Here is a 23,950-nt window from a genome sequence, read left to right on the forward strand (position 1 = left end):
GGTCTTCTGGGATGGGTAAGGAGTGTGTATCCTCCAATTCAATAACCAATAGCCCGAATAACTGCCAGAATAAAGACCTGCGAGTCAACAAAAAACAAATACTTTAAACAGTCCATTCTTCGTTGATCACCGACCACAAGATATCCTTTGCAGGGCGCTTTCGTATCACAGTGTGCGATAACAAAGATGGAGGCTCTCGGCTTCAATGTGAGCTATCTTACGATGTGCCTCAGAAATAGACTGACCTATTTCTGTCTTTAGATGTCCTCTGGTTACCTCGAGGGTGTGGTCAGAGGGTACAAAGGAGCGTTGCTCACCCAATCCAACTACCACAACTTGACACAGTGCGAGAACCTTGAGGGTGAGTGATGATCATTGCAATGTTGGTTTCAGTTGACAATCCACAGACTTTCGACTCCAGCTCTCTTCTACCGACTATGGTAGCTTCCTGGCCAACGAGCCTCTCCCCTTATCAACCTCCACCATTGCGGACAAGGCTACTGAAAAACTCGTGGCTGAGTTCCACTACCTTCGGACTAATGCCGTTGAGCCCCTGGCGACTTTTATGGACTACATCACCTATGCGTATATGATTGATAACGTTATCTTGCTTACGCTCGGGACGTTGCATGAACGAGATACGCACGAGTTGTTAGAAAGATGCCATCCCCTGGGAGTTTTCGACACTATGCCGGCATTGTGCGTAGCCACCAATGTGGAAGAGCTGTATCACAGCGTGCTTGTAGAGACTCCATTGGGTGAGTATAGGAAGTTATTGTCAACATCATTATATTGACAATATTCCAGCACCCTACTTCCAAGACTGTCTATCAGCGCAAGATCTTGATGACCTCAACATTGAGATTATCCGTAACTCCTTGTACAAATCCTATCTCGAGGATTTCCACAAATTCTGCCAGACCCTTCCGGCTCCCACTTCTGAGATCATGTCCCGTATCCTTGCTTTTGAAGCCGACCGACGTACACTCAACATTACCATCAACTCCTTTGGTACCGAGCTCTCCAAAGAGCAGCGAGCGAGGTTGTTCCCCTCTATCGGCCGCCTCTTCCCCGAAGGGAACAATGCGCTTGCCAGAGCGGATGATATCGATGCAGTAGTTGCTGCCGTCGACCATATTGCCGAGTACAAAGCCTTCTTTGACAAGGCGGGCGTCACTTCTGGCGGCGGCGCCGGTACGGATGAGGCGAGTTCGAGCTTGGAAGACGAGTTCTTCAAACATGATGTGGATTTGAACAAGCAGAGCTTCTTACAGCAATTCCAGTACGCCGTGTTTTATAGCTTTGTGAAGCTCAAGGAGCAGGAAGTGAGGAATTTGACATGGATTGCAGAGTGCATAGCGCAAGATGCGAAGGATCGTGTGAATGATTATATACCAGTATTCTAGAAAGTTTCAAAGGGTTATTATGTACTTGTTGGATTCGTCACCTCATGTTACATGGCTTAAAATCGTACAGCATTTATGGATAGAATACTGTCTATCCACGATGACACAATTATCCTCTTATTCATTTACCTCTCCCATCTCGACTGCGACATCATTACAATACAGCTTTCATCGCCTACACAAAGTCTCTCATCTATTTTTTACAGATGAACTGCTCAATCCAAAGATCGCAGCAAATACGAGTGTTAATCATTCAGGTATCTGCCTGTTACCCTGCCTGTGACAGCTCTCCATTCGGCTCCCCTGACTGTCTTTGCGTTGAGCGGGCCAATAAAGTTGCTTTCGTTCTTCCCACATGGTCCAAGAGCATCTTTCTGCTTCTTGCGGGTCAAGTCATGAAGCACAGTATCTCCAGAGGTAAGTAATTAAGTCATCAAGTAAGTTTATTATCAGGCTCTAATGGGTTAGGTCGGAATTGCCTACTAAAACCTTTTTATATACTGCATAGAGCTCCGGAGAAGGAACGCTGTTTGCAGTCTGAGATGAAGCAGTGTAATTATGCAGAGGGAAGTTCGTGAGATGAGTGTATTAAATGTAAGGACCATTTTTGCACTTTCAGTTCCCACCAATAGATCTCTACTATGGGATAGTTTCAATATCATAATAGTCATATGAAAGGAACGGTCTATAAATATTTGTGTCTCGAGGCTGGAGTGGAAGGAATAGTGGCGCGAAGCCGATGCGCTTCTCAAGCTTGTAAAAAGGAGAGGAATCCACCATCTCCTGAAACACTTTCTTCTGCTCGAGCTCAGGCATGACAGCTGCTGACGTATGACCCATCTCTTGACTTCTCTTTCTTTTGGCCTCTTTCCGCCCATGATTGAAAGATCTGGTGGATGACAGGTTGACAATGCTATCTGTTTCCGGAGAACAAGTATTGCAATATACGAGAGTTGAAGCCTTATTCGTGGGAAGGGTAGGTATGGATATCCGTCGCACGGATTGCCTGATAACCGGTATTATTATTACCCTATTCTGTCGATCGACAGCCTATGTTCATTTTTTTTCCCTAGCCGGGCTACTGCCTTTATCGACTTTGTATGTTCCCCCAGACGTGCTCTATAAATTATCATCCTTATTTCCCTTCTTTGCAATACTAGCTTTAAGCGTCTGTGTCTTAGAGTATGGTGAAGGGCCATATTGATGCCGCTTGATCTAACTTAGTTTCTTCTTTGATGACCAAAGATTGGGCACCTTTCTTTGAAGCTCTTCCAACTTGACACGCTTCGGGACGTCCATCGCTTTTTGTTTTTGGCTGGTGGCAAATTGCTGGGATGTCCTGGGTTGGTGAGTTGGTCGTTGAGACATGGCAGTAATTCTTTGATCGCGTGGTGACAGCAGTCTCGTTGTCCGGTAACTCCTCAATCCTGGCTGCTGGGGCGTAGTGGTGGGAAGTGTAGTAAATGGCTGCGATGACGGAAATGAACATGACGCTGAAGACTACGGTCATAGCAGGCATGGAGCGACACCGGCCAGTGCTATGCATGAGCATATAAGTATCTGGGGCGGCTGGGACTAAGTCAGAGAACATGTCGACAGACTCATTACCAACATGAACTGGCGCGCTTCATCATCTGATCAGGCAATTGTCACAGTGCCCCGATATCGACACAGAAGCTTGGAGATTGTCATTCATTGATACATGGAAAGTGTCGTCCATCCTCTTCAACAGTCAGCCACATTGTAGTATATATATGCACCTCCCGACTTACAGCGAGAATATACGCAAATCTATCGGTCTATACACTACAAACCCGCTTGGCAGACACACCATTCATCGTCGTCTCTTTGCTTGGTTAGGGTTCTTACGCCCGTGGCCAATTGAAGGCATGTTATGTCCACCAGAGCGACCCTTTCCGGACATACCTACTGTGATCATCTCGGGCAACCACTGTACCAGCTGTGAGCTAGAGGCAAAGCGGGAGAAGAATGATGACACTCACGTCAGGGTCATTCCAACCTTCCAAAGCGCCCTTAGCCGCCTTCCTTTCTTCTTTCTCCTTTTTAATTCTATCTCCCCTCATTGCATCCTGCCATTCCCTCTGATCTTCTCTCAAAATTAAGCCGCTTCCCCCCTTTTGCTGACCCTTGGCTCTGCCCATCTTAGGGTCCGGGATGGAATAGATGGTACCTCTAGTGCGGTATTGGAAGTTCTGCTTGAGATGCACTCTTTGTTCACCAGTTTTAGCGGATGTTGAAACGGAAGTACGAAGAAGCGTAGCATTGCCGCATGATGGACAGAATCGTTTGCTAGGATCCTTGCAAACTCTATCACAGAATCAGACATGTTCAAGATAAAGCAAAGTTACTAACTCACTTAAAACAGGCATGGCATCTTAATACCCAACTCTTCACCTTTCCAATCTTTTTACCGCCTTCGCCAACCAATCCCAATCGCATTCCCAACAATATATTCTGCACAGCATAATCACCGGTCATACATGCAACGGCCGGAGGCTTGGCTGTTGATCCAGAAGGAGTGATAAGACCCAGATCTCGAGACCGATGGGTGCTGAGATTTGTGGGGTTGATCCATTCGCCCTCGGATTCAGGATCCTCTGCATGGGCAGAAGCTGGGACTGAGGTCTGGGTATGGGACCGGTTGGTGGTGGAAACATCATTTACTGAAAGCTCGCTTTTCGTTGAAGGTTCAATAATAATTTGGCTCAAAGACTGAATCGCCTCTTCCACTTCAACATCCTCCTCCTCGGGCTTTCCTTCCTTTTCGTTTTTGTTCTCTTGGACCTCCTCATCTTTCTTTTCCGCCTGCTTGGTGTCCTTCTCCTTCTCCTTCCCCTTGGCACTAGGCTTCTTCGCTTGAGGGGGCTCAGTCCTAATCCTCTTGACACCGTTCACCATCACTTCATACTGATAAGTCAAAGCGGCAACGGACAAATCAGTTTGTGAAAGTACCGCAAAGTCACCAGTCTTCTTCGCAAAAGCAGTGACTGTATGTTCGTCAGCACACAGTAAATCATGAATAATCAACAAAGTACCCACCCTGGGCCATGGCTTCAGCAGTAGGTGACTCGACCTTGACATTGACCCCAGTCAACGCAAGCCTCTCCCAATGCTCCCTAGCTTTAGGATCTCTCAGTTCCGCAAGAACCATCGGGGTCGTATGGAAGCTCGTAGCGAGATGGCGAAGCGGCGTCAAAGACAACAGAGGTCCAGCATCAAGGATCAAATGCTGAATGACTTTTCGGTCTTCGCTCGAAATAGGGGCCTCGATGGTAGAACTGGACGCCTGTGCAAGAGCTTCGGGTTGAGATTCTAGCTCTTGAGACTCTTCAGCGGCAGGAGCCGGTAATGCCTCAAAAGCTTCGGGGAAGACTTGTTTGGAGGCAGTCATTGAGATTACCTTGGGAGTGTCCGCTGTGGGTTTTGCGATGGCGCTATATGAGAGAACCATTTTGCTGAACTTTTTGACGAAGAGTTGTTGTAAACAATCTTTCTCGGCGGCCAAAAAAAGCAAGAGGACATGGAAAGTGGAGTGAAATCTTTTTCTGGGCGTGATTACCTAGAATCTGGCCCAATTCCAGAATGAAGTCGGGATATTGCCGGATATTTTGCTGGGATTTTTCGCCCGAAAAGAAGGAATTCGAGTCGGCCGAAGGAAGCCGAAACTTGGTCCACGGCCTGGAGAAAGTGACCCTTCAAAAAGCTCTGACTCAGTCCATACATTGTCTTCCATTTTCATAATCATCTCAAGTCATACTTAATAAAATGGCCGACAAGACGTGGGTGCTCTAAAAATGAATGTCAAGGCATAGCTGACGTCACGCAGCTTTAAGATCACTGTTCTCCCTGGTGACGGTATCGGTACGCGCTCCTCACCTGATTCAAGCCCTTCTCAATGATGAGTGCTGATCACCAGATAGGCCCCGAGGTTGTTGCCGAAGCTGTCCGAGTTCTCGAGACTATTGTCAATCATTCTGATCTCAAGCTTGATCTCAAATCATACGACTTCGGTGGCGCCGCCATTGATAACCATGGAGTTCCCCTTCCTGACGAGACCCTCAAGGCTTGTAAGGAGGCCGATGCCGTTTTGATGGGTGCGTGTGACTTCCTAGCAATCAGGATTAAAAGCTAAACAGCATGAAAAGGTTCCGTCGGTGGTCCCAAATGGGGTGTTGGTCCTGTCCGTCCCGAGCAGGGTATCCTCAAGCTCCGAAAGGAGCTTGGCCTTTATGCCAACATCCGTCCCGCCAATTTTGCTTCCGAGAGCTTGCTCAAACGGTCTCCTTTGAAGGAAGACACTGCCAGGGGTACCGACATTATTGTTCTCCGTGAGCTGATCGGCGGTATCTGTGAGTATCCGAATGCGCCGAACTTGGAGAGCGGCACCTACTGACACTTAAATAGACTTTGGTGAGCGACAGGAGACCAATGATGAGGGTGTCGCCTGGGATCAATGTATTTACTCCAAGCCTGAAATTGAACGTATTACGAGAGTCGCTGCTCAGATCGCTCTGGCTGCCGAACCTCCTCTCCCCATTACTTCAGTCGACAAGGCCAATGTTCTTGCTACTTCTCGACTCTGGCGAAAGACAGTCTCTGAGCTCATGGCCAAGGAGTATCCTCAGCTCAAACTTGAGCACCAGCTCGTCGATTCTGCCGCCATGATCATGATCGCCAACCCCAGGAAGCTTAACGGTGTCCTCTTAACTGAGAATATGTTTGGTGACATGTGAGTTTTGTCTATGGTTACTAAGTATCGATGTTGAGTCTGTGTAGTCTTTCTGACGAAAGCTCCGTCATCCCCGGCTCCCTTGGTCTCCTCCCTTCTGCGTCTCTCGCCGGTGCCCCCGACGCTAAGTCTACCACCATGGGTCTCTATGAGCCGTACGTCCATTTTTCCTTTTCTTACATACCCCAACTGACCACTCTGCAGTATCCACGGTTCCGCTCCTGACATTGCCGGTCAAGGCATCGCCAATCCCATCGGTACCATCCTCTCCGCCGCCATGATGCTCCGGTACTCTCTCGGTAAGGGCAGAGAAGCCGCCCTCATCGAACAGGCTGTGCAGAAGGTTCTTGACAGTGCCGAATCCGGCGGTTTCGACTATCGAACGAAGGATTTGGGTGGCCAGAGGAGCACGAAGGAGGTGGGTGATAAAGTTGTCGAGGTGTTGAAGGGTCTTTTGGGTGCTTAAAGTAGCAGGCGGCGAGTTCTGCACTAACGATAGCATATGCATATAACTATGAATCTGTACTATGTTCCCTTGTCATTACCTTGTACTTGATATCGCAAAACTAGTCCAATTATAGCTTCATTGGAAAGCCGGCTAAGAGCGGTGAGTGCAGACATAGATAAAAGTCTCCGTTGCGTCGGCCAAATGCGACGAGCCGAGATAGAGGGCTATCGCAAAATCTTGATCCACATCATAAACCAGCATTATCGTCGGGTAAATTCTTTATTTTCCCCCTTTCCTCTACGTATCGTTGCACATATAAGTTTTTGATTACTGCCAAAATGACCTGTACTATCCATCCTTCTCTTCCAGAGACGGATACGCATAAGGATTACGCTCGATTTTACTTTGATACGACCAATGTGCCCGATAAACGTATCGTCGGTCTGTTGGCATGTCAGCGTGAGTTCCATCCGAGGTCTTTTGTAAGCAGATTACGCTTAATGAGCGACAATGGATAGGTGACCCACTTCTCCGCATCCTTCGAACGAAAGTGCATGCTGCTCGGGAGGCCGACATAACCTCACCTCCGCCTCCCAAGGGCAAGGCGAAGCAAAAGAAGGGTGCTGCTTTTACTTCCGAACAGAATGTGGCTTTAAAAGAAGAGAGCAAGGGTAAGCTGTGGGAGGTTGAGTTGCTCGACACTATCATATTTCCCGAAGGTACGCTCAAGCCCTGCAACGCGAATAATAAAGTTCAAACTCAGCTGGGGTCTTGCAGGAGGAGGTCAACCTTCAGACACTGGTGTCATGCGCCTTTTAGATCCTAATGGGGGTGTCAGCCACACATTTCCCATTGAAATGTGTTTGCGTCGGAAGCTCGACAGTGTCCACCTTATCAGGATCCCTTCTGGTATAGAAATAGACTTGCGGGAAGGCAGGGAAGTCGAGGTCGAAGCCGATTGGGATAGGAGAATAGATCAAGTGGGTATTACAAGCATAGAGAATGGAATATAATGGCATCCCCTAACGACTTTGACAGATGTCTATCCATACCTCGCAACACCTCTTGTCTGCCATCCTTGAAACCCATCTTTCACTCCCCACTCTCTCTTGGTCCATGCAACCCTACCCATCCATTGAACCGGCTTACGTTGAGCTGCCCAGAGCGCTTACACCCGAAGAAGCAATGGGGATTGAGCGTCTCTGTGGAGAAGCCATTAAACAATGCAAAAAAATTTGGGTGGATTTTACTATTCAAGGTGACGATGTTGGGAAAGAAAACATCGGCGCGGGGTCAGTCGGTACAAGAGAGATGAGAGGCTTGCCCAAGGATTACGACGGTGTACGTGCGCATAGAACATTCTCAGGAATACTCCGGCGAGTTACTAATTGTGTCTCTGATAGGGCGTCATTCGACACATCAACATTCAGGACACTGATCGTAACGCCTGCTGTGGTACTCAGTCTCCAAACACATCTCTTCTATCACTCCTACATGTCATTCCCCCAACTCTTTCCAACTCGTCGAAGCCGTCTCCAACTAAGCTTTACTTCTTGTCTGGCCCCCGAGCCATCCTCGCTTTGCAACAGGCATCTCGCACCCTTTCTGCTGCGGCAAAGGCGGTCGGATACGGCAGAGCTGACCTGGTGGAGAGGCTTGAGAGAGCAGAAGTAGCCAGGAAGGATACGGCGGACAGCCTTAAAGGCTTAAGAACAGAGCTGGCCAAGCTCGTCGGCGAACAGGCCGTCAAGGCAGGAAAAGAAGGGAAATCAGTTACACTAGTCGAGCGCGAAGAGAAGGGCACTCATGACTTTGACTGGCTAGGTCTGGTAGGCGCAACATATCTCGAGTCCTTTAGCGCTTCTGGGCAGAATACAGACGGAAAAACGCCCCCTAGCCCACTCATCATCCTGACTTCCTCCATTACGCCTGCCTCTACTACCAGCCAGACACTCCTTCTGATCCAATCACCAGACAATGACCTGGCCAAGTACGTCAATGAGAAAATCAAGACAGCTCTTGCAGGGAGGGTAAAGGGTGGTGGTGCTAGAGGAAGGTACATGAGCAAGATCGACGGCAAATGGGGCAAAATAGAAAAAGACGCTTTGGCGAAGGTCATCGACGATCTGAGAGCTGACAGGGTCTGATATAATAAAAGCGTAATGCATTGTGTCCCAACGAGGACATGTCAGTAAAAGAAATGAGGTTCAGCGGTGTTATGAACGATGTAGTAGCAGTACCCGTAGCAAAGAATATCCACCGGCTAAATCCGATAGCCGAAGTTGTCACGAGACGCCAAACCATCGCGTGTGTCGATCACATTGTTCGTTGTCGTCCGCGGTGTCAGTTGAATAGCTGTATGGAGAGTCGAAGCATGTATAACTTGTTCTTTATACCACAACATCATGTACATTACTAGAGCGAGGATGATGCTACCCAAAGCACATGCCTGCAGCCGTCTTTTGTGCTCCTCCTCTCGTCTGGTGAGCTCGCGCGAAGATGAATCGTTCAAATAGGCACAAAGCTCACACAACGAGTTTGCAGGGTACTAGGAGACGCTACTCGTCTTACAATACAGCTGTCGCCGGCCTAACTGAAGCGCAAGAAGAGGTTTGTCTACACATCCTTCTCCCAGGTCTGGGATAGAATAAGCAAATGACGCATTGGCATCAATCTAGTTCCGAAGTGTCGTTCAACATTTCGCTCAGAAAGAGATCGCCCCAAGAGCGGCTGAAATCGACCGGACCAACAAGCTCCCGCAGGTATGTACATCATTACAAGATTAAAAACATTACTAACATGGAGGCAGGACATATTTCCAAAACTCGGCGAAATGGGCTTGCTCGGCGTGACGGTACCTGAGAGATGGGGAGGACTAGGGCTGGGCTACTTAGAGCATACCATTGCCATGGAAGGCAAGAGACTTATACGATCAAGAGGAAGTTCATATGCTGAAACTTATGATAGAAATCAGTCGAGCATCAGCCAGTGTGGCTCTCAGTTACGGGGTGGGCAATACAAAGTTAGCCTCATTGACAGACAGCTCATACCAATGCTTAGGCACATTCAAACCTCTTAGTCAATCAGCTAGTGAGATGGGGTAGTAGGTATTCTTAACCTTCTCTCTCCGTCTTGTGCTAATTTCTTTAACCTCAGCTGAGAAGCAATTGAGCAAGTACCTTCCACCCCTTCTTACTGGCAAGCACATCGGGTCGTTGGCAATGTCAGAGCCCAATGCCGGGTCAGACGTAGTGTCCATGCGCACCAGTGCAACCAGGAGTGATGAAGGAGAAGGCTGGATTATGAATGGCAGTAAATGCTGGTAGGTGACATCGCCCGACTGGTTCTTTGTATTTGGATAGATGAACTCACGTCAATAAGACAGGATCACTAATGCCCCAGTCTCGTCCACCTTCCTCATTTATGCCAAGTCAGACACCAATGTGGCCCCTTCCAAAGGGATGACTGCTTTTCTGGTGGAGAAAGGCTGGAAAGGATTTGAAGTGGGCGAAGGCTTGGACAAATTTGGAGTAAGCCTAAAAATGAGATTGGAGGGATATTTTGTTGATTAGCACTTCCAGATGCGCGGATCTCCCACGGCAGAGCTGTTTTTTGACAATGTCAAGATCCCAGAAGGTAGGACTTGCATGGGCGCGGAAAGTTCGTTCAGCTGATCATAAACAGAAAACGTGCTAGGTAAAGTGGGAAATGGGGCTTTAGTATTGATGTCTGGGCTTGATCTTGAGCGATTGGTGTTAAGTGGCGGGCCGTTAGGGTCAGTTCTCCCCTTCATTGGACAAAAAAGTCAGCGGAAGATTGACGATGAACCGAAGCATCATGCAAGCTGCCCTAGACATGGCTTTAGAATATACTCACGAGCGAAAACAGTTTGGCAAACAGATAGGAACCTTCCAATTAATGCAAGGGAAGCTCGCTGGTACGTCTTGTCGCTCGAAAGATGTTTTTCTGGGTGGTGCTGATGCACTCAAGCGTAGATATGTACACCAAGCTGAGTGCCTCTCGTGCGTATGTATACGCCGTTGCTCGCGCTTGCGATGCAGGGATGATTTCTCGCAGAGTGAGTGGACTGTACCAATCGATACCAATCGATCCTGGCAGCCGTCGTTGGCCGTATCCTTGATCTTTGACTTCTGTCATTCGGAAACGGGTATCAAATTATGTTACTGTTGTACACATCTTGTCCGTTACTGTACCGAAAATCTCGCACGGACTCATAGCCAAGCCGTCCTACGTAAATAATATTCTGTATGACTAGTTTCCGGCTCAGAGAGCCTAGAGACAAGACAGAAATAGAGAGTACTGAGGGTTCTTTCTAGTAGTGGAAAAATTATTCGGAAATCAATCGCTGACGAGCACGTCAGGATTGCGCTGGCGCTATTCTTTATTCTTCGGATAGAGCTGTTGAAGTAGCTATCGAAGCACAACAATGTCTGGTAAGTGCATGGTAGAACTCCGAATTTACTTCACCCTTTATCAGAGAGATCATGGTGCTGACAACATCCGAATCAATAGGGAGGCAATGGTTACATCAACGGTGAGTGATAGGTTGTTCAAAGACATTTTCGCCATTACTTGCTTGTATTCGTTCTCGAAATTATTCGGAATCCTTCTTTTTTTTAATAACGCAACGAAGCGCAAGTCGCGTCTCATCAACTTTACCTCACTCTGCTGCATACATTTTAAGCCGTCTTCTTGCTGACTCTGCATTGCCATTTGTTGGTGGGTCCATGTAGACTATCCCGCGGGTCGTCTTGTACGGGACAGCAGACTATACACGGTCGGTGCCGGTACGCAAGAAATTCGGAGGATGCTGATTGGAAGAGAGTTCAACGAGGCGTTAAGCGGGTTGTAATAAAAAGGTCAAGTAGAATAAAAATACGTATCAACCGTTTATTTAGTGCTTCTTGCCCGCTGCTGAAGGGTGGTGGAGCCGACGCGAGTTGGGGCGGAGCCGTTCTTGCCGCGGAAATAGCATCCGCAATCCGAATTAATTGCTAACAAACCAAATCGACTGTGTATGTAATTCAGTTCGGAATTAATTAGAATCTTTCAAAAGGGGATGATGTGCTTATAGGGCTTACTAATATGGACTGCATGTGATCAGACATTTTGTTTGAGCATGTCCATCCTTGGCCTATGCAGCTCTTTCGCCAGTGTCCGTACCGCTCCGAAGACATGCCAAACGTTCCCGTAAACCACCGACCGACGCGATATGTATATGACGCCGTGCGATGAGATTTCGGAGTGACCAAGTTAACTTCCCAACGACTTATAATACTTGCTTTTTAGAGAACGCCCCACATCCCAATCCTTCTTCAATCTCATCGTCTGTCATCCCCTCCACACTTTAGCTTTTCCATACAAACAAACAACAGCAGCACCGGTTCATTATGAAGGTGAGTAGGCAAGGTTTTCAAGGATATTTCAACGTTCATCGAGTTTCCTAACGGTTCGTTACGGTAGATCGTCAGTCAAGATGATGTCCGTGGCTATAACGATGCCACCATTGTAGGCGGTATCAAGGGTGCCTTCCTCGCCGCCGCTATTTGCATCCCCGGTCATATGTTTCTCATGAAGCGCTCTCCGTATATTCGAGCTTTGCCCCTGCCCTTGAAGGCTCTCGGTCATGTCACCATCACTGTGCCTTGTATCTCTATCGCCGCCGAAAAGGGTGGTGAGGCATACAATCGAGCTCAATACTCTGGTGTCGGTCAGAGGGAAATCGATTGGGAACTTCAAATTCGGAACGAGAAGTGGGAAAAAATGTCCAAGCTGGAAAAAGCTGGTGACTGGGCGGCTAGACACAAGTACGGTATCATTGGAGGAGGGTAAGTATTTGCAGAGTCGTTCTGTTGCTTTATGCAGCGCTGATATTACATTAGATGGGCTGCGTCTATGGCATTGGCTTTCGGCATTGTTGCCAGGAATCCTTATCAGTCAACGTCGCAAAAGGTTGTTCAGGCTCGTATGTGGGCCCAAGGTACGCTTTGCTTATTAAGGAATTGTCTTGGAAGGACTTGACCGACATGTTTCTAGGCCTTACGGTTGCACTTCTTGTTGGTTCTGCCATGGCCACCGGTCTTGGTGCCAGTAACAGTTCGACGCCTGTTGAGTCTGCCGACCACTCTTGGCGCCGCATGCTTGGTGAGTACCAGCCGCTTGAACCGAACACCCAGAGTTGAGGCTGAACTTTTCTATTTACTTAGAACACGATGAACACCTAACACCCGAAGAGCGTGCCCAATTACGAGACACCAGAGACCCCACCACCGCTAAGGAGATTCAAAAGGCGGTTTCTCAGAGGAAAGCTGCCGCTGCTCAAGCCTGAATACGGCTGAATGGCTATTGACTTATAGGAGGGAGAACGGGAGCGGGCGCGTGTTTCATGTCTTCATACTGTAATATATGTGCGTGCAACTTAATCCATCATCGGGCATTATCAATCATGCATCTTCATGGCATTATACTCTTTGGATAGCGCCCGAAAGCATCTAATGTCTGTACAAAGGACGTAAGAGGCTTCTCCCTGCCTGTCACGGTGGGCACACTGCTTTGGTCAGGGAAGGTAAGTAGCGCCCCCCAAAGCTCGGTCTCTCGCCACCTATTTTCCTGAATTTGCCCCGATGAATACCCTATAAACGGATCATCTCTGTCGAACTTTCTTCCGTATCCCTTAGTTTGCTTTTCGCTGATATGACTGTTTTTGGGTCTTGCCTCAGCGTGATACCATATTTCGCACCTTGGCATCAGCTCCACATGCGTCTCAAGCGATATGGATCCCGACTGAATCTCTATCTGCCCCTTCCCCCCTGTCGGTCTAAAAGACCTTGACTCTTACATCGCCTTCGCCCAGTCATCAAATATCCTTCTCATCCACATTATCCTCTCTTGTTCAACTTCCGAAAATATCAAACGGCTCGCTAATCCAGCAAGAGAAGCAAAGTCAAAGTTGACTGATGAAGGGACTCTAATGGCGTTGAGGATGGAAGAAGAAGTTGGGACATTTTATGGTTGCGTGGCAAGAAAAAATTTGGATGGGCTCGGAGAGGAGAATGCAAGATCAATACAGAAAATATGGATGCTAGGATAGCAGCGGCAGTCATTGGGGAATACACGCTAGACGCTTTGAGACAAGAAAGATGGTGGTTGCAGCTGAATAGATCCAGGTAATTTTGAAGTCTTCAGGTAAGCCACGAAACAATGCATGTTATCTAGAAAGGAAGTAATATACAAATCAATGGTCGATGCCAACTTCTGCCGTAATAACGATCTGCCCTATGATGCCAGACAAAGTAAATCCTGTTCCCTGTCCCAAATTATCTATCCCAAAACGACTTCCTTCCGCCCACATTGCAGACCCCGACAATTTACGCTCTGCCCTTCATCCTCGAAAGAACACCTGGCTGCCTGTTTCTACCATTACCCACCCTTCCTTGGGCGAAGGGCATTGGCGTAGCGCTATGTCTAGGCTTTCCCTTTTCCTTATGCTTGAACTTCTTCTTTTCCTTCTTACTCATACCTGCCAATGAATTGGATGGTCGAGCGACAGGGGAAGTGTAGAAAGATGAAGCTTCCACGGGAGCAGGGGCGCGAATGGTGGGTTTAGGTTTATATCCGAATTTGGGGAGTTCGGGGGGCATTTTGTTCTCTCCGTCTGAGAATGGCGACTCAGATTTGTTTGTTGAAGGTGCGTAGGCCTTGTTGTTGACAAAGGCGCCAATTTTCATGCGCGGTGGGTCTTCAGGGTCATAAGTGGATTTACGCTTGATCGGTGACGATGACTTGTGCGAGCTTGACTCAGCCTCTGATTGACTCTCCGACTCGTCATCTCTCATACCCTTTGCACTCCCGTTGACCAAGCCTTTCACTCTGTCCCTAACTGCAGGCGATTCACACAGCCCCTCGTTCCCATTGTCCACGCGGATGTAACTTAACAGATAAGCCGTCTTGTCGTTCAAGACTTGCTCCAACTGGACAGGAGACACTTCATCGTCATCGGCATGGAACCATTGACCGGAAGGACCTCGGACATAGGAAGTGTAATGACCAAAACGAAGCTCAGTACCACGATGGCAGGTGACACCGAACAATCTGTACTTGGTACCGGGAGACGCAGGGTCAACCATATAGGGCGCGATATCAAGAGTTTGTTCAAATTTGATGGGCTGATTAAATTTTTCTGCTCGAGCTCGGCCACTGTAAGGATTGTAGTTGACACTGAACCGTTTCAAGTGAAGAGTCAAGATGGGAGGTGCTTGGTCAATTTTGAAGCTCTTCGTGGCATTGGCTTTACGTTTGCACCTTTTTGAAGTAAGCTATCGCTCTTTTGAACACAACAAATGAAACTCACCTTTCACAATGATACTTGTTGTCTCCCTCGAGTCTGTCTTCCTTGGTGAAGCCAGCCAACATCCCAAGCACGCTTTTCTTGCCCTGCTTGTTCACATCCAAACTCAAATCCAAGAAGGAATCAAAGGTGTCTGACGGGTTGTTACATCGTGAACAAACAACACGTGAGCGCACTCGGCCACCCCAAATTCGGTAAACCCAAGAGGTGTGCTTGATCTTTTCAGGAGTATCCCTGGATGTTGTATGAGCAAACTTCCGATGATTGTAAGGAAGGACACACTTAGGAAGCTTGGCCAATGCAGTGTTCTGCAGGGCGTCGGTGACAAACCGGAAGAACTCATGGGTGTCTTCCTGCCTGTTCTTGCTGAAGCCCTTCTTGATTTCTATTAAAGTTAAGTCGGTGATAAAACAAGTTGGACTCCGACGACTTACGCGACAAGCTTCTGTGGATTCCTGGGGCGTAAGCCTTTCGACCAGACCAGTGCGATCCTTCAGCCATGTGCTTGAGAGAACATAACATGCAGAAATTCTTCTTTTTAATTTGTGAGCCTACAGATGAAGTCAGTCAAAGGACTGGAGAAGTTATGAACCATTGAGCACCCACAGCTTCCCTCATCGTGTGTCAAAGCGATTCTCAGGACGGGCGGCGTATGCAGCAGGACCTGCAAAGTGGCATTGGCATAGCATGCCATCGAAGGATTATGCAGTCCAGCTGCACGCTTAGCGGTGGCAATGGCTTCTGGCCAAGAAAGGTCGAAGGTGGACGGGAAGAGACCTTGAGTATTGTCGCCCTCATTTGTATCAGGGATTTGGGATTTCGCTGGCGAAAGGGGAGTTACTGATTGATTTATGAACTCCGGATTCACCCTTTGGGGGTTCTTCGCATTGCCATTAAACTGTTTCTGCGACTTATCCTTCGCCGCCAGTTCTCCTTCCGTGTCGTACTTCACCTCATCATTTACGTTTTTCAGCTGTCTTTTGACAAGATTGGGAGACTCTGGCTCTGAAACAACCTCCTTCATACCCGCCTCGAAGCCCAAACTCTTTTTGTTAACAGGAGCCCCGAATTTGAGCGGGTTGGAAAGCATTTCGTGAATAAGCCCCGTGTCGTGCAGGGACGACTGGAAGAGGAAGGGGGAGGCGGTGGTCATTTTCGAGGGATATTTTGGCGTAGATGGCGCAGAGGTGTGGACGTGGATAGCAGCAGCAGTTGCAGATCCCCGTCACTGAAGGAAGCGGCCACTGATCTGAGAGACAATTTCAAGGCTGCTCGTCGACTTCACCATTTCTCAGCTCGTCGCAAAAAATCACACCAATTGTGATTACATAATAAACGCGTCAATGACGTTTAGTCCATGTAAACGCGCGTCAAGTTTTCTTCCTCGCCACCCACGCACTTCTTGTTGGTCGTCGTCGTGGAGAAGAGTAATACGACTGACTATTTGAGCTGGCCTTCTGCTCGGTGGGCGAGACTCCTTGTACGAGGGCGATGAATGGGTGTGCCTTTATCTATATCAAGCACACTTCAAAGCAGATTGACTGTCCGGTAACGAAGTTTGTTGGAGGAGGAGGATGAAAGAGCCTCTTCTTGCTGCATGCCGCCGTCGAGCGATCGGCATATTATGCATTATTTTATCATTCCCAATGGACGATTTACAGTCTGTAAAGATTCATACAATGACATAGACTGTGTTTGAAATCATCTGGGACACATAACCACCATTTAAGTTGACAACATAACCTTGACGACCTCTTATTACCCGGCCCACCACTATCAATAAATAGTTTTCAATACAATTATATTTATTACTTGTACTCAATCAGTACCGTTGTTCTTGCCCAAGTCTTCTTTACACGAGGGAGTCAAGGAAAATACAAAACTCGGACAGCAACATATCATTATGTTTACTTATACCAACTGGTGCTATACGGACGCGAGTTCCGGAGTTTGCGCAATAGCTGATAAAGAGCATTTTAGGATTGAGAAGTGTTGAAGGTCTCATAGTCGGCCGACGGACGGTCCTCCTCCCCATTGTACCTTAAATCACTGCGGCGAAACTGCGACCCATTTTTTCATTTTTTCGTTTCGTTTCCTTAGAGGTTATAATTAGTTAATACCGGCTTTCCAACAAAAGAACGACTTTGAATTTCTTCCTCATTGCACAGCTCTTCCAGTTACGGTGTGTTGCGCTGTGCTTGGCTGCGCTCCCTTCCGTCATTAACCTATTGCTCATATTTCAGAGTCATCACAACACTTTATAATAATTAGATAATGGGCAAGGATGCTGGCGGTACTTGCTGAGGTCCGGTGTACTTGCGATAGGCGCTGAAGATGGTCAGAAGGCAGGTGGAAATAAACTGAAGTATCGAAGCTGCAGTATTATTTCATTACGGTGGTTGACAAGTTGACGGAAAAGGTATTTACGTAACATTTTATGTCATTATGCAATATGCCTTTTTGTCCATTGCTTGGCAAAACCCGGGCAAAAGTGTATTTTGCTTTTGCCGGACAAAATGGCAAAAGTTAGTCGACTTCGCCCATAACTCTATCTGTAGCCTCATCTAGCTAGATCTCATCCCCTTTGGATCTTAAAAAGCTGATCTATGAAGACTAATTCACCGCAAGGCATCAGTTAGTCATGCGCTTGTAACCTTTAAGCAATCGCATCGTGCTATGTTTTGATAATTAGCCGCCGTTTTAGGAGGAAAACGGAAGACAAAAAAAATTGTCGGTGATGATCATGCCATCGGCCGTATTTGGCTCCTCGCTCATCCTGTGGGACCCCATCTCCATGGCCGATAACATATTTTGGATCGCGGCAGCAAATGAAAACAAAGCACGCGCTTATAAACAACTGTGGAAAGGTGGCCAAAGGAATTGACTGTGCAGCACTCGACTGCGTGGTGGTCCCATTTATAACCCGTTGCTTCCCGCATCGTCTTTTGTTTTTCTCCTCCTCTTTCCATCCCCACTCCTATTTATTTTATTTTGGTTTCACGTACACTGCTACTTGAAGTCAAGCATGTCGACCCTTCCCATTTATCACCCCGTTCCAACGGACGAGAAACACCCAATATCTGCCACTTTGGTAGACGGCGAGTTTGACCCTCGCTACATTCATCCCGCCGCAATCGGCTCTCAATACCTTTATATTGGCGGTCCCCGCAGCGCCTATCAGGCCGCGAAGGACAAGTACGCTGGCTTGTCCAAAGTCAAGAAAGGTCTCCTCGCTCTTGCCGTTGTTTGGTTCGGTCTTGTCGTTGGCCATCAGGCTGCGCGTCTTGCTGGCGGCAAATGCCACCAGGACGCTCATCATGCTCCCGCCGAATTTGGCGTGAAGCAGTGGAGAGACCACTCATCTCATCGATTTGGTGGCCCTATCTTCCTCGAGGATGGTCCACTTGACTGTCATGGTGGCCGTAAAGACCGTGCTCCTGAGGAGGTCAGTTTCTTCCCGGCATTGGAGCGTTGATTGATAATGATACACTGACACTGCGCCCGCAGCTTTCTTCCGTTGCCACTGTCTACGAGTCCATCAACGTTGTCGGGAGCAACGATGCTACCGACATTCTCTCCGCCAACGCCTCTTTCCCTCTCAAACTTGGCCGTGGCAAGCACTTTGATCTCACCTTCCAAGGTGAGGGTAACGTCATCATCTCGAGGGCTGAGGAGGAGTCTGAAGACTCTACTGTCAACGTTTTTGTTGAGTCTACTTGGTCCGGTGAGGAGGCTGAAGGGGTCAAGATGTTGTCTGGAAAACACTCTCACGCTCTCTCTGTTGCTGTAAGTTGCTTGAGCACGTACGTATCAGGATGTCATTGACCATTTTGCAGTCTTCTCAATCCTCGTCTCATATTGTCCACCTTGTTCTTCCTGCCAACAAGAAGCGTCTTCCTTCCATCTCTATCTTTTCTACCAAGGACCTTACTCTTGATATCCATCCATCTGTTCAGGACATCCACGTGGGAAAGCTCTCCCTCAAGTCTGAGAGCGGTGATATCAAGCTTCCTACCCTCGCTGTCAACAAGCTCGTGGCTGAGACCGTAACCGGTGACGTCGGCGGTAACTTCAACGTCAGCAACTCTTTCGTTGTCAAGACAGTCACGTGAGTAGTTTGGTCAATTGCAGTGTATAGTTTTGCTGATGATGGCAACAGAGGTAACATTAACGCCATTGTTAACGTTGTTCCTCACTCCCCACCTAAGGACAAGCTTAACCTTCATAACGTTGATGCCAAGCACGAGCACAAGAAGTTTGACAGCCGTCACGGAGAACACAATCACGAGAAGAAGCACTTCGGAGGGCGTTTCCACTCTGAAGAAGAGCGACCTTCCAAGTGGTCTCTCAATATTTTCAAGTCTAAGAAAGAGGATGAGCCTGAACACCCTCCCCCCCCTCCGGTCTTTATCGGCGCTTTCTCCACCTCTGGCAACATTCTTCTCAAGGTCTTCGGTTCTCCCAACGTCTCTACTGATACTAATGTCTTCTCCCATACCGGTGACGTCGACGTTACCCATGACAAGTCATTCCACGGTTTGTACGAGGTCGGCAGCTTAAAGGGCACCTATGATGTTGTCGTGAGGGACGGCAAGGTGCATCGAGTCCTGGAGGAATACGTCACTGAGGAGGGAGGCAAGCAGAAGGGCCTTGCCTTCGTTCCCAAGAACAGAAAGACTGAGGGCTCCCACGAGAAGAGGCACTTCCGCAATGCTGAAAGCGTTGATGGCGAGCTTCCCCCTCCCCCTCCTGGTAAGGGCCACGGTCCTGATGGTCCCGATGGTCCTGATGGTCCTGGAGGTCCTAGTGGTCCTGGAGGTCCTGGTGGTCCTGATGGTCCTGGTGGTCCTGGTGGTCCTGGTGGCCCTGGAGGTCCCGGTGGTCCCGGTGGTCCCGGTGGTCCCGGCCCCGACCACCCCCGTGGTCCTCCTCCTTGGGTTGTCTTCCCCCCCGGTCACTCAGAAGTCTTCGTCCACACTGAAGTTGGCAACGCCAAGATTGTCCTCTAATCACTTTCTACGGACAATCCGATTGTTCTTTTTTGAAACTTCTCGAATCACTCTATGAGGGTTCGGGTGAGTATGGAGTCGTTGAAAACCTAATTATTTATAACAAAGTTATAGTATATTCATTTTAAATTTACTATTTCTTTATTTTTCCTTATACTTGTAAGAAGTTCGTTGATGAAAGGATTTGTTTTAATTAACAATAGTATCATTTCTCACTCCCTGCAGATCAAGAGGAGCTAATTGACTTTCACGAACAAACATATAGGCAGGCCGCCTACTGACATATTGCTCCGCTGACAGCTGTTGAAGTGTGAGTCGCTGATTAACAGTTAGCTTCAGGCAGGCAGTAATAAAATCAGCAGTTGGCTCCCGTAATATCATCTTATTATCTGGCGTTGACAGTTTGTTTTTGCTCATCCGACGGTGCGAGGAACAACGGCTCTGGTGCCGGAAGTAACGTCCCATTGTTATTATTTATGTAAATGCTTTCGTTTTCATTGCTGTCATGTTAATCGGCTGTGCTGCTCTTCAACCAATGAACGTACTACATAATACCGCTGACCTCCTGTAGTTGTTGGGCTGTGTGAATTGCTGCTTGAGTGGCTATGTGTTGGGGCGCTTATTGCATTACTTGGTACTTGATATGAGATGCTTGATACTTGATATTGCACTACTCTGTATGGGTACAATAGGTAGCGGCAAGCATGAAGAAACGAAAAAAGATGTCAAGCTTTCGCTCCTCTTCTCCATTTTTGCTGCGGTGATGGGCACAAGTTATTATAGGATGTAATATGGAAGCTTCTGCATGATGGATTGACAGTCGATGTTGTCAAATGGAAGGCCAATTGTTGAAGGATTACGACAAGGACCATCCTTTGACACACAGTCACAAAACTATTGATGGGAGATAAGGAACTCGGCTTTCCTGGTAGTAGAAACCTCCGGCCTGCTGCCGAATTGCTGCTATTGAAAAAAGATTCAGAGCTCCAAGCAGCGATTTCAGATCCCGCCTTCTGAGTGCATTGCGAAGCGTCTTGTCGGGTCTTCGCAGGAGGGAAGACCTGCCGCTGTGATCTGCTTGGCGATTGGCAAAGAAGTGGAAGAAGTATGCGCGTACAGACGACCTTGTTACCAACAAATGATGGGAAGCTTATCCCCGAGGCATAACAGCAGCAGTAACGAGAAGATCAGCGCTCAGCGTAGAGATAGCCGTCGTTGCAATAGTCTATATTTTTTTTCTTAACAGCTATATCCCCTCAGAAACCGGAAGCAGCCGTGCAACATAGGAAATAGCAGCTTAAGAAGAGTGCCACATCGAGTACTAACCGGGGCAATCACCCCATCTAAAACCTAATTATTTTCGAATATGGTCCCGGATGCCGGCTCGAACCGAGCCAATCACGAGCCGCCTTTTCGCGGGGCAGTGTCCCGATTGGTAATTTGCGAGTCCTTTTTTGCTGCGTCTGTCGGCGGCGTCGGCATTGTGGCCGCGGCGCTTCGGTGTGGCACTTTTCAGCCCTCCCTTTCCCCAGCGCACGTCCTTCCTGCATCCCGACTCACCGACCATCTCTCCATTTTCGTCGCCAGACCTAGAGATAAGCGTTCTCTATAGATAGCAGTCTCTGCCTCCAAACCTCCTTATCTCTTCACAATTCCCTCCATCTTTCCCTTGTATTCTTCCCCCTTTTGACGGTGAGTGAACCCGCCCAGCGTGTGCTGCTGGTGCCACAGTCGCTGATTAAAAGTTGCTCTCTTTGCCCCGCCCCGTGACTCGATAATACATCACCATCTGCCATCATCGACGGCGTTATACTATTGCGTACTCCTTTTTCTCTCTTTCTCTTCGCTTCCCGTACACAACTCTTGTCATTCCTCTCCAACCCTTCCTCTGATTCATCCGTTCACGTCTTCTCTACATCCTCTTATCCGCCACCGCTCCACATCCCATATATCCTCATACCGTTTTCGAACGATATCGATCCCTCAATTCACCCGTCTTTCATTACATCCTTACACCACAGTCTCTACACGTTTTCAGACCTTGCGCCATGTCTCAACTAATTGCCACCAAGCGAGTTGATCTTCTTGCCCCTTACCTCGCCCTTGATCAGGGTTCTCGTGTTCAGGCCGAGTGTGAGTGTCTCTTCAATTTTTTTTAAATTTATTCGGTCTCGAGTGAGGGATGTGTTGAGGTTGTGTCGGGGCCGCGTCTTTACAGAGAATGGCGCTGACAACATTTATCCCATGATTATTTTCTACCCCTATCTGTGATTCGCGACTTGTTCGGCATATCCGCACTTCGTCCAACCAACAGACATCTGGATTGACGCTGAGGGAGGTATCCGAAGTAAGACCATGACTCTCGATAAGGCTCCTTCATCTGTTGCCGATCTCAAGGAGTGGAATTTCGACGGTTCTTCTACCAACCAGGCCCCTGCTGATAACTCTGATGTCTTCCTCGTAAGTAACCGCCTACATTCTTGATTGTCACTTGCCCATCAAAGCTCGTGCTGACGAGGCCTACTTCTTCCAATAGCGTCCTGTTGCCATCTTCAAGGACCCCTTCCGAGGTGGCGCCAACATTCTCGTTCTCTGCGAATGTTACGACAACGACGGTACCCCTAACAAGTCCAACTACCGAGCTCACTGCAAGAAGGTGATGGACGCCGCCAAGGACACTGAGCCTTGGTTCGGTCTCGAGCAGGAGTACACTCTTTTTGACGCCGATGGTCAAGTCTTTGGCTGGCCCAAGAATGGTTTCCCCGGTCCTCAGGGTCCTTACTACTGTGGTGTCGGTGCCGGCAAGGTGTTTGCTCGTGATTTCATCGAGGCTCACTACGTCAGTATCGCTTCGTGTACATGTGTTGGATAATGCCTAACCTTTAACAGAGGGCTTGTCTCTACGCCGGTATCAAGATTTCCGGTATCAACGCCGAGGTCATGCCATCTCAGTGGGAGTTCCAGGTTGGTCCTTGTACTGGTATCGAGATGGGTGACCATCTCTGGATGGCCCGATTCCTCCTTCTTAGGATTGGTGAGGAGTGGGGTATCACTGTGAGTAGCTTTATTGCTATTATAGTCAACTAGCGCTTACTCGCTGTAGCCTTCTCTCCATCCTAAGCCTCTGAAGGGTGATTGGAACGGTGCCGGTTGCCACTCCAACTACTCCACCAAGGACATGCGAACACCCGGTAAGGGTATGGCTGCTATCGAAGATGCCATCAAGAAGCTAGAAAAGAAGCACCTCGAACACATCGCGGTTTACGGTGAAGATAATGACTTGCGGTTGACCGGCAAGCATGAGACCGCATCAATGACCACCTTCTCTGCTGGTGTTGCCAACAGGGGTGCCTCTATTCGAATTCCCAGGCATGTCGGTGCGCAGGGTTACGGTTACCTTGAAGATCGTCGACCCGCCTCTAACGTTGACCCTTATCGAGTCACAGTACGCTGTTCTAATTTTTACATTCAGCGACGCCCGCTAATTTCCTTTTCCAGGCCATCCTCGTCGAGACCACCGTTCTTAACAACTAATCCTTCTTTCTCTAAATTCCGAACCTATCCTTTTTTTTTTCGCTTGTTTTATTTTCTCGTTATTCGTAGGCGTGATAGGCGATATCGATTGGAGAGCGGGGTTTGTCTGTTCACAGATAAAGCTCTGGCTAGGTAGGGCATGCATACAGGTCTGATTGAAGTCTCGGTTGGCTTGCGACATCCTTTTGCTGTATGTAGTCCACAACCGTGAACATGTCCAAAATAACCAATAAATCATCCATTCTGCTTACATCATACTGGGAACAAGATAAAGAGACTGATAAACTAGAGAGATGATAACAGATCTAGCGGAGAGTACAAAATATAGGTGATGGTTGTTTGGTAGTAGTAAGTAGTTATCCCCAACCATGCTCAGTTCTTCATCCTCACCAAACCTCATCGACTAATTCTAATTCTAATTCTAATTCTCCGAGG

At 48.1% G+C, this 23,950-nt stretch overlaps 9 protein-coding genes across 9 annotated transcripts; 7 read left to right on the forward strand and 2 right to left on the reverse strand.

Annotated features, from left to right (window-relative positions):
* Positions 1 to 186: 186 nt before the first annotated feature.
* Positions 187 to 1,406, forward strand: CNBA4120 (hypothetical protein; the record flags this gene model as incomplete). The annotated part of the gene is made up of 4 exons (XM_772850.1): positions 187 to 207; positions 262 to 361; positions 408 to 758; positions 808 to 1,406. 4 exons carry the CDS (start codon positions 187 to 189, stop codon positions 1,404 to 1,406), a joined length of 1,071 nt encoding a protein of 356 aa, XP_777943.1.
* Positions 1,407 to 3,240: 1,834 nt separating this feature from the next.
* CNBA4130 (hypothetical protein) lies at positions 3,241 to 4,878 on the reverse strand (the record flags this gene model as incomplete). Its single annotated transcript, XM_772851.1, has 4 exons — positions 3,241 to 3,357; positions 3,410 to 3,734; positions 3,784 to 4,414; positions 4,467 to 4,878. 4 exons carry the CDS (start codon positions 4,876 to 4,878, stop codon positions 3,241 to 3,243), a joined length of 1,485 nt encoding a protein of 494 aa, XP_777944.1.
* Positions 4,879 to 5,192: 314 nt separating this feature from the next.
* Positions 5,193 to 6,622, forward strand: CNBA4140 (hypothetical protein; the record flags this gene model as incomplete). The annotated part of the gene is made up of 7 exons (XM_772852.1): positions 5,193 to 5,206; positions 5,254 to 5,288; positions 5,348 to 5,521; positions 5,573 to 5,776; positions 5,832 to 6,156; positions 6,204 to 6,311; positions 6,361 to 6,622. The coding sequence occupies 7 exons, from the start codon at positions 5,193 to 5,195 to the stop codon at positions 6,620 to 6,622; spliced, it is 1,122 nt and encodes a 373-aa protein (XP_777945.1).
* Positions 6,623 to 6,942: 320 nt separating this feature from the next.
* CNBA4150 (hypothetical protein) lies at positions 6,943 to 8,751 on the forward strand (the record flags this gene model as incomplete). The annotated part of the gene is made up of 5 exons (XM_772853.1): positions 6,943 to 7,063; positions 7,123 to 7,323; positions 7,382 to 7,584; positions 7,643 to 7,945; positions 8,008 to 8,751. The coding sequence occupies 5 exons, from the start codon at positions 6,943 to 6,945 to the stop codon at positions 8,749 to 8,751; spliced, it is 1,572 nt and encodes a 523-aa protein (XP_777946.1).
* Positions 8,752 to 9,033: 282 nt separating this feature from the next.
* Positions 9,034 to 11,477, forward strand: CNBA4160 (hypothetical protein; the record flags this gene model as incomplete). Its single annotated transcript, XM_772854.1, has 15 exons — positions 9,034 to 9,087; positions 9,149 to 9,214; positions 9,283 to 9,366; positions 9,414 to 9,519; positions 9,572 to 9,612; positions 9,665 to 9,707; positions 9,761 to 9,926; positions 9,990 to 10,134; positions 10,186 to 10,240; positions 10,289 to 10,379; positions 10,438 to 10,541; positions 10,600 to 10,682; positions 10,987 to 11,058; positions 11,138 to 11,159; positions 11,359 to 11,477. 15 exons carry the CDS (start codon positions 9,034 to 9,036, stop codon positions 11,475 to 11,477), a joined length of 1,251 nt encoding a protein of 416 aa, XP_777947.1.
* Positions 11,478 to 12,015: 538 nt separating this feature from the next.
* Positions 12,016 to 12,953, forward strand: CNBA4170 (hypothetical protein; the record flags this gene model as incomplete). The annotated part of the gene is made up of 5 exons (XM_772855.1): positions 12,016 to 12,021; positions 12,089 to 12,453; positions 12,508 to 12,605; positions 12,662 to 12,769; positions 12,832 to 12,953. 5 exons carry the CDS (start codon positions 12,016 to 12,018, stop codon positions 12,951 to 12,953), a joined length of 699 nt encoding a protein of 232 aa, XP_777948.1.
* A 1,039-nt stretch (positions 12,954 to 13,992) lies between these two features.
* On the reverse strand, positions 13,993 to 16,125 carry CNBA4180 (hypothetical protein; the record flags this gene model as incomplete). The annotated part of the gene is made up of 4 exons (XM_772856.1): positions 13,993 to 14,926; positions 14,976 to 15,357; positions 15,407 to 15,523; positions 15,579 to 16,125. 4 exons carry the CDS (start codon positions 16,123 to 16,125, stop codon positions 13,993 to 13,995), a joined length of 1,980 nt encoding a protein of 659 aa, XP_777949.1.
* A 1,872-nt stretch (positions 16,126 to 17,997) lies between these two features.
* CNBA4190 (hypothetical protein) lies at positions 17,998 to 19,981 on the forward strand (the record flags this gene model as incomplete). The annotated part of the gene is made up of 4 exons (XM_772857.1): positions 17,998 to 18,417; positions 18,480 to 18,758; positions 18,809 to 19,080; positions 19,132 to 19,981. 4 exons carry the CDS (start codon positions 17,998 to 18,000, stop codon positions 19,979 to 19,981), a joined length of 1,821 nt encoding a protein of 606 aa, XP_777950.1.
* Positions 19,982 to 22,029: 2,048 nt separating this feature from the next.
* CNBA4200 (hypothetical protein) lies at positions 22,030 to 23,515 on the forward strand (the record flags this gene model as incomplete). The annotated part of the gene is made up of 6 exons (XM_772858.1): positions 22,030 to 22,114; positions 22,296 to 22,441; positions 22,518 to 22,820; positions 22,871 to 23,035; positions 23,085 to 23,426; positions 23,480 to 23,515. The coding sequence occupies 6 exons, from the start codon at positions 22,030 to 22,032 to the stop codon at positions 23,513 to 23,515; spliced, it is 1,077 nt and encodes a 358-aa protein (XP_777951.1).
* Between the last annotated feature and the right edge of the window lie 435 nt (positions 23,516 to 23,950).

The sequence above is a fragment of the Cryptococcus neoformans genome, chromosome 1 (assembly GCF_000149385.1).
Source record: "Cryptococcus neoformans var. neoformans B-3501A chromosome 1, whole genome shotgun sequence".
In the NCBI taxonomy this organism is placed as follows: domain Eukaryota; kingdom Fungi; phylum Basidiomycota; class Tremellomycetes; order Tremellales; family Cryptococcaceae; genus Cryptococcus; species Cryptococcus deneoformans.